The sequence below is a fragment of the Melospiza melodia genome, chromosome 3 (assembly GCF_035770615.1).
Source record: "Melospiza melodia melodia isolate bMelMel2 chromosome 3, bMelMel2.pri, whole genome shotgun sequence".
Taxonomy (NCBI): domain Eukaryota; kingdom Metazoa; phylum Chordata; class Aves; order Passeriformes; family Passerellidae; genus Melospiza; species Melospiza melodia.
Window position 1 is genome coordinate 15,941,633 of NC_086196.1, and position 14,742 is coordinate 15,956,374.

The 14,742-nt window shown below is 38.6% G+C and overlaps 1 protein-coding gene across 6 annotated transcripts in view; it reads right to left on the reverse strand.

Annotated features, from left to right (window-relative positions):
- The window catches only part of CYRIA (CYFIP related Rac1 interactor A), a 56,028-nt gene that overhangs the window by 16,786 nt on the left and 24,500 nt on the right, over nucleotides 1-14,742 (reverse strand). For 3 of the 6 annotated variants that reach the window (XM_063150861.1, XM_063150863.1, XM_063150865.1), the window contains one exon: nucleotides 2,441-2,520. The exons of 1 other annotated variant lie outside the window; for it this stretch is intronic. In XM_063150861.1, coding sequence (XP_063006931.1) covers nucleotides 2,441-2,513 — 73 coding nt within the window. In that variant the 5' untranslated portion in view covers nucleotides 2,514-2,520. Of the gene's footprint in view, nucleotides 1-2,440; nucleotides 2,521-2,708; nucleotides 2,789-14,742 lie in introns of all 6 variants that reach the window. 2 more of the 6 variants (XM_063150862.1, XM_063150864.1) reach the window with 2 other exon arrangements.

Below are 14,742 nucleotides of genomic sequence, written 5' to 3' on the forward strand. Positions count from 1 at the left end.
CTTGATTAAAAATACTCCCATCAAGATCCAAGTGTAAAAAGCAAAATGGTGCACTTTCTAATGAGGATGAAATTATTTTTCTCTATTTAAACCTTTCAGTAGACCTTAAAAAAGAGTAATTTGGCTGAATGCATTAATTTTGCAATACCCCTTTAAAGAAAAGGTCTTTCCACCTGCATGGAGAATGTTATTCTCCACACAGACCCAGCATAACTGCCCGACGCTAAAATGAGTACTGGGGAGCAAACAGAACTGCATTTGCTATACAACATTAAGTGAAATTAATGCTGGATTCAAGTTTTTTCAAGTATGACCATGGAGTTGCAAAACTTGATTTCCAGTTTGAAGAATAATGTTAGGTGTCAAAAAGAATTGCAAGTGACGATGTGGACACCTGCATGAAAGTAGGGGGAAAGAGATGATGTAAAACTTTTTCTTTTTTTCTGTTTTTTTTTAGTAGACAGCTAATGAAAAAGCCCACAGAAATGGAAAAGCAAGATGCTGATGCAAATAATGAATACAGTAAACACATCAGCTCAGCACACCTGTCATCCTCTGAATGGCCAAGTGTAGTGACCATGTTCAGCCATGAGCTCAAAGCCACACGTCCAGCAAGGCCACACCAGACTCTGCTCCATGTCCACTCACTCAGAGTGTCCTTTTTCACTGTACAATAGCCAGCTACAGGAGACCAAAGCACAAAACTACAGCCCTTTTTTTAGTCACATCCCTTTGAGCCGCAACAGATTTTTGTGCCACTAAAAACCTCTGGGACTGTACTTTGTGAGAAAAACTTTTAAACTTTCACTTACAAGCATGAAATTCTCTGAAATTTGGAGTTGACAGTTTTGTTCCTCTCCAGGCAGGTGTGCCTGACTAGTGTGCCCTAACCACTGGCACCTCCTGTGGGACAGGGTACTTCGTTCAGTTCTTGGCCACGTGCTTTTGGAAAGAAAAACAACCTTCACTGCCAAGGCAACAAATTTGGTATTTCCCCCTCTCACCGCCCCCTCTACCAAGGCTCCCCACTGCCAGAGCAGCTGTTTCCTGCCAAGCCTGCAGCCTGGGTCAGGAACACTTGCTTGCCAACAAGGACACAATGGGGCTGATTAAACCTGTAAGCTCAGGGCAGCTGAAAGTTTTCACAATAGCTTGGCAAAGCCACAGAGCACTGCCAAGGCCCTCAAAAGTTTGGTCGAAAAAAATTAAGTGGTGATTTAGATAGAGGTTTGACATCCTGGGGTGACAGCAAAGTTTTACAAATTATATAGACAGAGAAGAAGGGATAGGGCTCCTCCCAAACCCAAACTAACCAATTAACCTTTTTTTCATATTTTAAAACTAATTTTTCATAATGAGGTAATTAAGCTCTAGATGATAAGATTAAGATTTGTGCACAGTTCTCATCATACATTCTAGCTCTCATCTAAGAATGCATGTTTGAACAATTTCATCAGATTTAAATATGTATTTAAAAGACTTTTTGAAGCAGTGCTTCTGAATGTACACAGACACACATGCTTATAACATGCCAGTTACTTCTTTCAGAAAATAATTCAAGAATAAATTATTAAAGAACAAAACTATTTCAAGATGACAAAATACGTGTCTAATCACCTGAAATGCTCTTTTAAACCATGCTAGAAAAGGAAAATATTTTAAAAACACTAGATTTTCTCAAAACTTTTTGGTTGGGTTATTTTTTTTTTCTTTTTAGAACAGAGGTATTAAGAGAGAAAACGTCACAAACTGTGTGTTTCAAATAAAATACATTTCATGTATGTGGTGAAGACAGATTTAACCCATATTAAAGGATTTGGTGACAGTGTCTAGAAGTAGATGCAGGGAAACTGTAGTCAGCAAAAGCGAGAACAGCTTTGGATCAAATATGGATGTGACAAGAGAACTGGAATGGGAAACACTGTTCTGCAACTGATAACCATGCCTGATAACTGATAATCATTTAGAGAGATGCAATCAAGCACATACACTTTGACCATTTCACTACTTTTTAGAAACTATAAACCCAGCTAAATCATCACCAAACCAAGCAAAAATAGTTCCACCTCCATTGCTTTTTTCCCCAGCTTTTTATTTCCACATGTATTTCTGTTCAAGAAAGAATCATAATTTTTTTAACCCTGATTTGTTAAAGAAAGCTGAGGTTGAGTTCATTCATATGTAAGTTTAACAATGGTTCATAAATGTTTTGAATTTAATTCAAGATAGGGTTTTACTTGCATATCTGCCTCTCTGCCCTTTTCTCTGCTCAGAATAAAGTAATTTTGTATGGTTTTATAAATATCAGAAAGTAATATCCTACTGAAGTGTAATTTGATTTGTTTGCAAATCCCTTTTGAATTGCTTTATGATGCATAAGCACATGCAGTTTATTAGGAAATAAGCAAAGAAGGCAAGCCAGGCAAGAAGCTTTGCTCACTTTCAAAGTCAAGGAAAAAATTTGGCCCCTGATCAAGCTCTGTGCAAGTGAGAACTTTTAAAAGATTTCCCATTTGGTTCCTGAAAAATAGAAAAGGAAGAGAAAAGGAGTCCTGAGTGAACAAATTATTTTAGAGACAAGGACTTGGACAGACTGGTTGTGCTGGAAAATACACACTGTAAGCAATCAGATTTTAAAAGTTTTTCCTCAGTTTGCTGCTAAGTCAAGGAAAAGATTTTCTCATTGTCTTGTAATAGTTTGAACTTACTTTCAAAATCCAGGAAAAAATGTGGATAGTTTTCAATTTCCCTGGTAAGGACCTTAAGAAGATTACCCATCCCAGCAAACCTAGTAAATGCAACAAAATCATAAACAGTTATACATGTAAACTCACAATACTACAGTTAAGAGCTTGACACAGTCTGCATCATAAAATCAACATTTTGGCAAGTTCTGGACCATGAGAAACATTTTGATGGTCAATTCTGTGATATTTATGCAGGAAGAGGAAGACCTCAGATAAACACAGAAATAATTCTGTTTAACAAATTGGAATTTAAACATCAGGATAACATCCTACTGTATAAACAGATATTTATGAATTTATTCACTTAGCAAGAGAAATAAACTCAGAGCTATATCTCTATTTGTTAATTCCCTAAATTGCTGGACTCCAGATTACTTAAAACCATTTCAAATTAAAAACTGACATCTTAACACTTGTCTTAGATCTTCAGCAAAAATCCATGTCATTTTAAGAAAATAACTGACTATAAGGAAAAAAATCTAGTTGTTTCTAGTCAGTAAGATTTATAACAAGTTTACTACAAAATTCTATCAAAAAGGACAGCTAAAAAGCTTTTTAGCTTTTAAAAGTGTAAGCATGCATTTCAAAAAAAAAAAAAGAGAGTAAAAAGGGGAGGCTTGAACCTTATTTTTTATCTGTTACTCCTATCTTTTATCATCTTGGAATTCTTTGCATTTCAAGTTATGAACAACTTCCAAAAGGAAAAGTGACTAGTTCTTAAAAAAGCAAGTCTCCACAGAAGATAAAAAAGAAAGAGATTTGAAAAAAGGTTCTTTTGCCAGTACAGTCTTTAGAAGGTAAGTTATTCTAACACCATGTAGAAGAAGAGCTTTCTTGGTCAAACTTAAACTTTCTCTCAGAAGACAGAAAAATTAAACCATGAAAAGCACATATCAGGATAAAGAGATCTGCCTGGAGGGATGTAGAAAAATGTAATTTTAGATTTAAAACACAGATTGAAAACTGATTTTTGCCTCAAAGAGAAATATTCTCATTACTTTAAACCACGGCTCTTGGGGATCACATCTGATGTTCATCTGTGATTCAGTTTAACTCTTTTCCCACTTAAGAAATCAGACCACAAAAAATTATTCTAAGCATGTACATGGCTGATACTCCACATAAGGACAAAAAGCTTTTTTCAAGTTTTCCCACAAGCATTAGAGTAGGAAAAGAATCATCAACCCCAATTTCTATGTGCATATAAAGGATGTATTTCTACATCAGTAAAACCTAGGAAAGTAATGTGAGGCTTGGAGATTTCAAAGCAGCCACAGTCATAACATAAAATGATATAAATTTAATCAATAGTCTGTTCAGAACATGCAGTTTCATGTAAGCAAGGCTTTTGTTAAATAAATGGCTTTGTTTTGCATTAAATACTTCTTCAAAGTTTTCTCTCCAGAACAAATCCAGTGAGCAGACTGTCAAGCCCTTCCTAATTAGCAACATCTTGCATATACAAAATTGAAACACAAAGAAACATTTTCCATTATTCATAAAGTTACATTCATTACATGCAGGAAAAATATTTACACTTTTACTCTCAGAACAAAATCAGCACCTTATACACCGAGTTTGACTTTCTGATTAGCCTACAAAGGGGAAAAACATGCAAACAGAGCAAAATAGATTTTACACAGTGTTAAAACTTCTATCTTCAATAATTTAATATTTTCATCACACTGGTATAATACATTTTATCAGCATCAGCTAGGAGAAACACGATAAAGTACACACATTTATTTTCCTTTTCATAACCTTGGAAAAAAAAAATTATGTAATAGCATCACAATCGACATGACTGACTCAGCTTGGACTCTTCACCTTCAACTCTTTTTACGCCATAACTTACCTCATTGCCTTCAATCTTCAGAGAGTACCCAAGCATTTCTTCTGCTGCCAAAGCTTGCACTGCATCCAGAACTGGTTTAGCTGATAGCATGCTTCGAACAGCGAGGAAGCCTTTGTGCCAAAAACCTGAGGATACGCTCCCTCATTTGCACGGAGTCGCTTGGGGTCATGTGCCCAAGCTCTGCCTCTGATCCTTCTTAAACAAGTACAGCACATCTCGGCTTGGGAGATTTCTTAGAGCTTTTCCAGAACTTTTGTTACATTTCCTAGCTTGTTTTTTACATTATTCCCTCTCCTTCAATCCCTGTGTGGAAACTGATCCAGCTATTCAGGTCACAAGTATGGAACAGAAGCCTACCACAAACTTATTATAATCACACATGTTCATGCAGGTGACATTTTCCAGTGATCCTGGAGGCTCTGGTTTGACACCACCCATTTTCAAAGCACACCAACCCCAAAAATAGTCGTATTCAACATCAACATCCAGAAAAATATGGTTGAGGCAGCTGCTAAAGATGTTTTAATTATTTTTTATATTATTTCTTAATGGTTTCCTAAAAAACGAAACTAAAAGCAACATCTGGTTCCATGAAACTTACCCTTTCAAGTGTAATTCATCATTCAACACTAAATTTTAGTTTCAAATTAAAAGGCAAAACTTAAAGGAAGTGCTAATAAAATGCAAATCTTTGCCTCAAACTGTATTATTTTATTCTGCATAGCCTGCTGCTTCCCAGTACTTGGCTCTTTCAAACTGTCTTTCCTCAAAAACTCTAATAACATATTCCAAACCTCAGGAACTGAAAGCCACCTCCAGGATAATTTTAATGAGATTTCAAAGTAACTAACAGCACACATTCTGAGCAGGTCTATATATATATCCTGTGATTGCAAGAGAAATGCAAATAACAGCTGATGTACAGAAGCAAATCATAAAGGTTTAACATAGTAGCATAAAACCCTATTTCATTAAACCGGAAAGCATTTTATTTTACTTACTGTAAAATCAGTTTAAATGTTGAACTGAGACTCAATGCATATTTAAAAATATTGCTGATGATGCACCACTAAATGCTAGCAGCTTCTCCTTAGTTTTTTAATCTCTTAAAATTCCAACTTGTAACTATGCTTTAAAAACTATGACATGTTGACAACGATGTCTGCATTTTTCCCTATTGTTTTCCAAACCATTAAAGCTTACCCTAAGATATTATGTAAGCATATAGAAAATAGTTTTTAAGCTATTGTTGACATTTTAAAGCTCATTGCTTAATTTTTGATGCTCAACATTTAATTAGTAGCACAGAGACATAAATAAACCATAACCCAGCAATGAACAGGAAGGTACATTTAGCATTTTGCATTTTATTTACCATTATCCAGTAGTGGGTTTTAAAACTCGAGCTTTGAACAAAATATCACAGGCTGCTTTTTCAACAAATAACTGTGTTCCTAAGATTCCACTGATTTAGTTTCAACGTTCTAGAGGTATTACCTTGTATGGGAAAATAAATTCCTTCTTCCCCACTAAAGCAATCAGTTTATTTCTGAATTGTGATATATAAAATACTATCTCCCCCAAAAAAATCAGAATTCAACCCCACAAATCTGCCATGGATTTTACATACATGTACTGAAAGTATACTGAAATATATCTATTATATGCTTAAATCCACTTTTGAAAGTACAGTAAGTGTTCCCAAACTGTGTATTACTAACTGAAGACTGAGTATCATGTTATTCAACACTTCTTTAAAATTTTGGTTTACACTGTTTTAAGCAACTACCCAATTCTCAAGCGTGGAGTTTTGTACCCCTTTCAAGTAACAGCTACAGTACTATACAAACTGCTAGAGAAGTACTGATTGATTTCTTCTCTTACAGGACTAATTTAATCAGTATCAATCCAAAACCAGCAGCAGCACTGCAGTACACTGAAGATTTAACAGAGAGACAAAGCTTTAAAACTTTGTGTTAGTGAAAAAGGACACATTCACCAGCTCAAGCCTTTGCAGCTCATCAGTGCTCCTTTGCCAGATAATATTTCCTAAATCTGTCTGCTCACATAAACATGGTCTGAAAGGCTTTTGTCAAAATGAGCTGGATCAGCAAATACCTACTGCTTAACCCCATTTAGATCATCCTAACGAAAGCAAGGCTTCTGCATGTTTTCATGAGCAGCTCCACTGGGAGTTTCAGGAGAAAGGCTCTCAAGCTCAGGAGTGGCAATGGATGATTCAGAATGATGACTTCTAGTGGCACACCTAAGTGGGTAGAGACAGGAGGCATCCAGTCCACAGTCTGAGGGAAATGTACTAAGCACATCAGCATCATTAAGATACTGGAACTGACCTTACTGCATGAATAATTAATTGTGGCTTCAAAAATATACCAGAATCTGAAAAAACTCAAGACCTCTCAGATCAAAAGTATGATTTCAAATCATTGTGATATTCACTCATACAGTTTGTCTAAGTGCTTGTAAGGAAACAGAAGTGCAAGATTCAAAAACTTATCTTGGGGAAACTGGCTGCTCATGGCCTGGACAGGTACACAGGGTGAAAAAAACATGGTGGTGAATGGAGTTAGATCCAAATGGTGGCTGGACACCAGTGGTGTTCCCCAGGGCTCAGTACTGGGGCCAGTCCCAGTCAATATATTTACCAGGGACCTGGATTTGTAGTTGTGAGGCCACACCTCAAGTGCTGTGTCCAGTTCTGAGCCCCTCACTACAAGAAAGGCATGAGGGGCTGGAGCGTGTCCAGAGCAGGGCAGGGAGCTGGGGAAGGCTCTGGGACACAAGTCTGATGAGGGGCGGCTGAGGGAGCTGGGGGTGTTTGCCTGGAGAAAAGGAGCCTCAGGGGAGACCTTAACGCTCTGAACAACCACCTGAAAGGTGGCTGGAGCCAGGGGGGTTTGGTCTTTTGGTCTCTTCTCCCAGGCAACTGGTGTTAGGATGACAGGACATGGCCTCGAGCTGCACCAGTGGAGGCCCATGTTGGATACCAGGAAGGATTTCCTCAAGGAAAGAGTGGTTAAACACAGGAACAGACTGGCCAGGGAGGTGGTGGAGTCACCACTCCAAAAGTGTTCAAGAAACAACTGGATATGGTACTTAGCACTAGTTGGCATGATGGTGCTCAATCAGAGGTTGGACTCGATAATCTTGGAGCTCTTTTCCAACCTCAATGATTCTGTGATCAACTCTCAGTCAGTCCACAGACAACACCAAACTGGGCAGGAGTGCTGACCTGCTGGAGGGCAGGAAGGCTCTGCAGGGGGATTTGGACAGGCTGGACTGAGGCTGAGGCCAATGGTGTGAGGTTCAACAAGGCCAAGTGCTGGGTCCTGCCCTTGGGTCACAACAACCCCTGCAGTGCTACAGGCTGGGGAAGAGCAGCTGGAAAGCGGCCAAGAGGAAAACAACCTGGGGGTGCTGGTCAGCAGCAGCTGAGCAAGAGCTAGGCTGGGCCCAGAGTGGCCGGCAGGACCAGCAAAGTGGTGACGGACAATAAGACAAGAGGAAACTGGCCTTAAGTTGCACCAGGGAGGTTTAGATTGGATATTAGGAAAAATTTCTTTTCTGAGAGGGCAGTCAAGCACTGGCACAAGCTGCCGGGGGAAGTGGGTGAGCCAACATCTCTGGAGGTATTTAAAAGGCTTGTAGATGTCGTGCTCAGGGACATGGTGGGTTTGGCAGGAACAGATCAACATCTGAACTCAATGAACTCAGAGATCTTTTCCAACCTAAATGATTCTATGTTTTTACTACTTCTTCCCATCAAATTCCACAGTAGGTTTCTTTTCAATAATCTCTTCAATTTTCTTAAAGTTGAGAATATTTGCATGGATATGGTATTATTACTGTCTTCAGCTGTTTTACTGCTAAGTGTTTAAATCTTATAAATGGCAGTTGCATTGATGAAGAAAAATATAACACCTGATATTTAATATATTTAATATATAACTGATATTTAGTCTCAGTTCTGCAAATACAATCAGTTTGCAAAAATGGTATTACTTCTCTACAGTATTTTCAATTTATTTTTATTCTAAAAATAAGTTTAAAAATGTACAGTTGTACTAAGAAAAAAGTAGTAATAGTCACCATACATTTGAGTTGAGGTGATAATTGCACAAAACCTCCAAAGATATTTGATAATGAAGTATGTACAGTATTCTATAGAAAAGCACATACAAAAACATAACCAAACTCTTTCCAGAAAGCAAGCCATATTCACTTTCCAGAAAAATGAAATTATCCCCAATGCTGGCCTCTTAACACTGGATTTATAAGGTTTTCATACAATACAAATAACATACATAAAGAGCATTAAGTGGCAACCTATACACAAGCAAAGAAAAATCAGCGCCACACATTCCTTAGGCAGGTAAGTATAAACAGACAAAAAGAAACCCCAACAAAACTCAAAGCCAGAAAACAGCTATAAAGAAGTGAAAAGTAGAATAAGAGAAGAAAGTTGCTCAAGGTGAAAATAACTGAAGATAAAAGAATCATTCCCTCTTTGAACAAACATTTTATTAAAATTCCTAGTTAAGGAACACTTCTAGCCAAGAGCTTTTGGTGTTAACTGATATGCAGATTGCAGGACACAATTAAAACCTACAAAAAAGTGATGCAAGTCAAAGGGATTTAATAAATGGGTTGTAATGACAAGTATGTCTTTCAGTAATCATAAAATGTTTAAAGAGTTGGCCAACATTAATGCCTGTAGCCTCAAGGATTACAGAGCTTGGCTTGTGGTTTCTCTAAAATTAAAAGTAAAAAAAGAAAAAATCACCTTAGATGAACCTAAAACCTGTCCAGCAGGGGGATTTTTCTATACACCAACCCTCACACCTGAATTTACTTTGAACAGAACTCCTGTATATTTTCAGAGTCTAAAATGTCAGAGCAGCCATCATGAGAGAATGAAAACCAGGCATCCAAAATATCTGGATTTTGATTCATATGTCATAATAAAAAACAAAACAAAACACAAACCAGACAAACAAAAAACACCAACAAAAATGTAAAATGGAATCCAATTAAGCAATTAGAGTAAAATTACATTTAAGAAAACTGCACTTTGATCCTTCTGCCTGAGCAGAGAGTAACTAGAGTAACCTAGTCTGAACAGATGCTTTACACAAACCAGGGACACAATTCCTCTGTACACAACAAATGAAGCCTCTATCAATTTTCACAGCAGGGAGACACCTTTAGAAGACACAGGACAGGTTTGGATAGTTTGTGTGTTTCTTCCTTCAAAATAAAATCACTATATATTGTTCCAAGTGGAGTTTTACTTAGTTCCTCCAATATCTTGTAGGAGAGCCACACTACAATTTTCCTCTTAAAAGTTTTCTTGTCCTCATCATCTCCCACCAAATTCACAGTGGGAAAAGAAATAAGCCATCTTAGAATCCATTCAGTTTTGGAAATCTAATGATTTGAACATCTGAACATGATGAGAAGGTATCTGGTTTCAATATTTGTGAATATAATGAGTGAAAAATCTATGCTAAATCAGGTAAGAATTAGAATCAGAAGCAGGACTTTTGGGTGAAAATTCAGAAACAGAAAACAAAAAGTTTCTGGTCCTTTCCACCTATAAATGACTGCTGATCATTCAGTCTTCTGCCTATGCCATACAGAGTATTTTTATTATACACACAGAAAATCCAATGCAAGTGTCTGAAAGACAGGATGAAAACCATCATATTCTAGTTCTCTGGGCAACTATGGTAAAAACTTTACTCAAAGTGATTTTATTTTACAGTTATTTCTTGTGCCAGTTGATAACAGGAGTAAGTCTTTACATGCTAGCTTTCTTTTTCTATTTTAATTCTCATTTTAACACATAAATGCCAAAACAGCACATCTAATCTTAGTAAGTCAAACATAAATCCTACAGGGACTGGATTTCTTAGTGCACACTTCCTAGTGATCTGCTCTGAATGTGTCACTATGTAGGATATAATGCATTTTGCCATTTTGTATGTATGGTTTGGAGGGTAATAATTTAGAAGATATGGATCAGAGCAGTCTTTACAAGTATGGTTTCCTAGGAAAGGGAAAAGAAGGTAAAGAATATCTTAAAATACTAAAAGGACAATTAATTCAATCAAAGATATTGACCTTAGTGGAATTAAGACAGCTATGGCTGGCAATAGTTACCAACAGCTCAAGATTTGGGGAATTAGAAATGAAATGCGGATCTTTCTAGGGATTTGCTGCTTTTAGTTTAAAAATTTGTCATAGTGGTCCTATTTAATATCTCCTTACAAAAATAGGAAAACTTGCTGACCACAAGGCTGCTGATGGATAACAAGAGTTCCACTAGAAAAAAAAAAAAAATCAAAATCCACCTTAAATAAATTGGAGGATAATGTATACTTTTAAGATGTACTTAAAATTTCAGAAAAAGATAAAACAAAAACTTCTATGTGTGTCTGGGTAAGGAGAAAAAAAGAAACAACAGGTACCATCCCAAAACAGTAACTTGAGAGACCACATAACCCAGGGAAGTGCTTAAGAAGGTTCTGCTGAAGTATGGAGGCATACAAGTAACAGAATGGGGCAAGAAGCTTCAGGAGCATTAATTAACCATGCATCTCTACAAGCTTCTGGAGTAATAAAAGTCCTTTTGAGAGGCTATTATTGACTTTTTTTGGTAGTTATGGGGAGAATTAACCAAATATAAGGATGGAAACATGAGAAATTAAAAATAGAGGAGGTTACTAAACAAGAAGAAAACAGCAAATTAAAGGAAGGACAGGTCTCTCGGAAAGTTGATTTAATGGATAAGGGAGTGCAAGAAACTTAGCAGAAAATACACAACAGGTTATTCGGATGAACAAGAGAGACAAAACTGAGGCTCAGGAATCAATACACCTGCATAAGCATAGGGCAGAATCGAAAAAATATACAGAGGAAACTTGGACAAAGCACTGGAGACGAGGAAAATATTATTTACTTCCATAAATTAGCTAGAACACTGAAAATCTGAAAAAGTAGCTGTCAGCAGTTTACTGGCAAAAAAAAGATGATGGTATTTTTAAACAGTATTTGTTGTATAGATCTGGTTTTGTTCAATACTTTTAATTAGTGACAGGTAGAGAAGAAGAAAATACCCTTTTAAAATATGCACTAAGCTAGAAGGGAATTAAAATATTCTGGAAAATAGTATTGTAATTCAAAATACTTTAATAAACTAGAGATACTATACAGAAGACATTCCACAAATACAAATGTAAATTATTCCACTCAATGATAAAAAGAAATCAATCCCACAGACCTAGACAGACTGGTAAGCAGAAAGACCAAGGAAAAATATTTAATCATTATACTGGACTATAAATTAAACATAAGGCAGGTTAGAAAGGTGCTAAACTCTGGAATTTTTCAATGTCTGCTCTCACAGTCAAGGTAAGGGAGGAGGAGACTGAATATTGAACAATAAAAGGTTTTCTCCAAAACATTAGCTTAACCTGTAAGTATGCAGGAGTTACTGAAAAGTATAAATTTCAATAAAATGCCTCCTTTCTTTCTTAATTAATTCTGTGTCATTTTTTTAAAAATCCTCCTGATATTATTTTGTTAGTGCACATACTTTCAAATTAAAGACTCAATTCATTAAGGCATACGGAGCAGAATGGGTTTGTGGCATTTTTCTGCAAAAGAGCCTGCCTGGAAAACTGTGTTAATAGACAAGCACATTAGCCCTCTTAATGATGCAAACACAAAGAGATTCTTAATTCTGCATTGTGCCTAATACTTTAAGAAGCACATTCCCGAGTAAATCTATTTTCAAATAATGTGTTTTACTTACACTGATTGGCAAACAAGCCTTGTGCCTCAACATGAGCTGCTAAAACCACTGCAACTTTTCTGAGTATATTAACAATTCTGTCATTTGCCTGAAATGACAAACAGGGAAGGACTAGTATGGATGGTGCCGAATTAAAACCATCCTTTTAATTAAAAATTAGATTTCTTGTAAGTGTAAATGAAAATTGAAAGCATGTACTGACCCTGGCAGGCTCTGCAGTAATTAATTCCAATCACTCCTGGAAGCCATTCCTAGTATAGTAATGAAATTTGCACAATAACTTTTTATTAAGACCGTAAAATGGATGCACAGTAGTGACTTTATACCCTACTCTCACTTTCCTGCAGGTATGTATGTACTGCTGACTGACCAGTGCGGATGGTGGCTGCTCCCAGACCCATCCATGCCCATCGGTTCCCCACCCTGGGAGGCGCACAGGCCTGCAGAGGCTCATTATTCCTCAGCCATTACCCACCATCCATTATCCTTTATCCACCATCCATTATCCATGGGATGCGGAGCGCGGCCGGGACGGCGTGGGAGCGCCCCCTGCTGCCGCACGGCCGCCACCGCACCGCCCCAGGCTTTGGAACAGCTCCGGCGAGGCAGATCAACCCACAGCCCGCCCGGGATATCCACAGCCCCTCCCGGCCATCCACAGCCCCTGTGGGTGATCCACAGCCCCTCCGGGCCATCCACAGCCCCTGTGGGTGATCCACAGCCCCTCCGGGCCATCCACAGCCCCTGTGGGTGATACACAGCCCCTCCGGGCCATCCACAGCCCCTGTGGGTGATCCACAGCCCCTCCGGGCCATTCACAGCCCCTCCAGGCCATCCATAGACTCTGTGGGTGATCCACAGCCCCTCCTGGCTATTCACAGCCCCTCCTGACGATCCATAGCCCCTGTGGGTGATCCACAGCCCCCCTGGGCAATCCACAGCCCCTCCGGGTGATTCACAGCCTCTGTGGGCGATCCACAGCTCTTCAGGGCAATCTACAGCCCCTCTGGGTGATCCACAGCCCCTGTGGGCCATCCACAGCCGTTCAGGACAATCCACAGCCTCCCTGGGCAATCCACAGCCTCCCTGGGCAATCCACAGCTCCCCAGGGTGATCCACAGCCCCTTAGGGCAATCTGCTCCCCCACAGAGAAGTTCTTTCTCATGTTTAGGTGAAATTTCCTGTGCATCAGTTTCTGCCCATTGCCTGTTGTCCTACTGCTGGGCACCACCAGAGAGCTTGGTCCATCCTCTTGACACCCTCCCTTTCACACACATTGACGGGGTCTACTCTCACTTTTCTCCTCTCCGAGTTAAACAGCCCCTGCTCCCTCAGCCTTTCCTTATAAATGAGGTGCATCAGCTCCCTGACTGTCTCCACAGCTCACGTTCCCACCTAAAGAAAGGCCATGGAGCCCTCACAGCAGTTGAAATCAGCCCAACAGTACCAACCTCCCTCTGCACGATCAGCCAGCAGTTCTGCATGGGCTCCAGCTCCAGGGCATGACCTTCTCCTCTACTCTTGCAGCTCAAACAAAACCCAAATTAATCCAGACAATGTAATAACCACATTTCAGAACTAATACCTGCATTAGAAATCAAATCATATTGCTTTCCTTTTCTTCTGGCTGAAACTCAGAATTTAGCTTAAAAGTAACTGTGACTGCATCTGAAATGATCAGAAGTGTCATTTCCACTCAAAGGCTGAGTGGAACACACATGGGGGCTGCTCAGGCTTAGCACGGTGAGATCCCGAGGCTGGTGAGGGTTCTCAGCAGGGCATCGCCGCCTGGCATCTGCCATGTGCCACATCAGCTCTGGCACCAGTACAACTGGTACAGAAACACTGGCTTCATTTACACTTTCTCAAGAAGGATGGATTAACATTATTTCTTTTGAATTCAAGAAGCAGCTTAGAAGCTGAGAATGAAGAAATGGTTTTGTAGTCTGAAAAAAAGAGATACACATGATGAGACCTCTAATTTTAAAATGCCAGTTACCTGCTACCAAAAAAGGAGGGAAGCAGTCACATCCAAGACTTCCTTACTGCCTTTGCTGAATCCCATTTCAAAGACAAATCATGCCTTGTAGAACTAGGAACTATACAAGATATAATATATTTAGGTTTAGAGCAAAATTTAAAATTTTACTTTGGCACAACCCTGTCTCATTTTGACTTGTAACTAACTTGCCATCACACTTAGAGATGACAGAAGTCACATCTAAAATAATGACATCCTTGAAAAGGTACTATCCATTAGTTTTTCTGAGAACATTCCAAATTATAAATAACTATTTAAATAG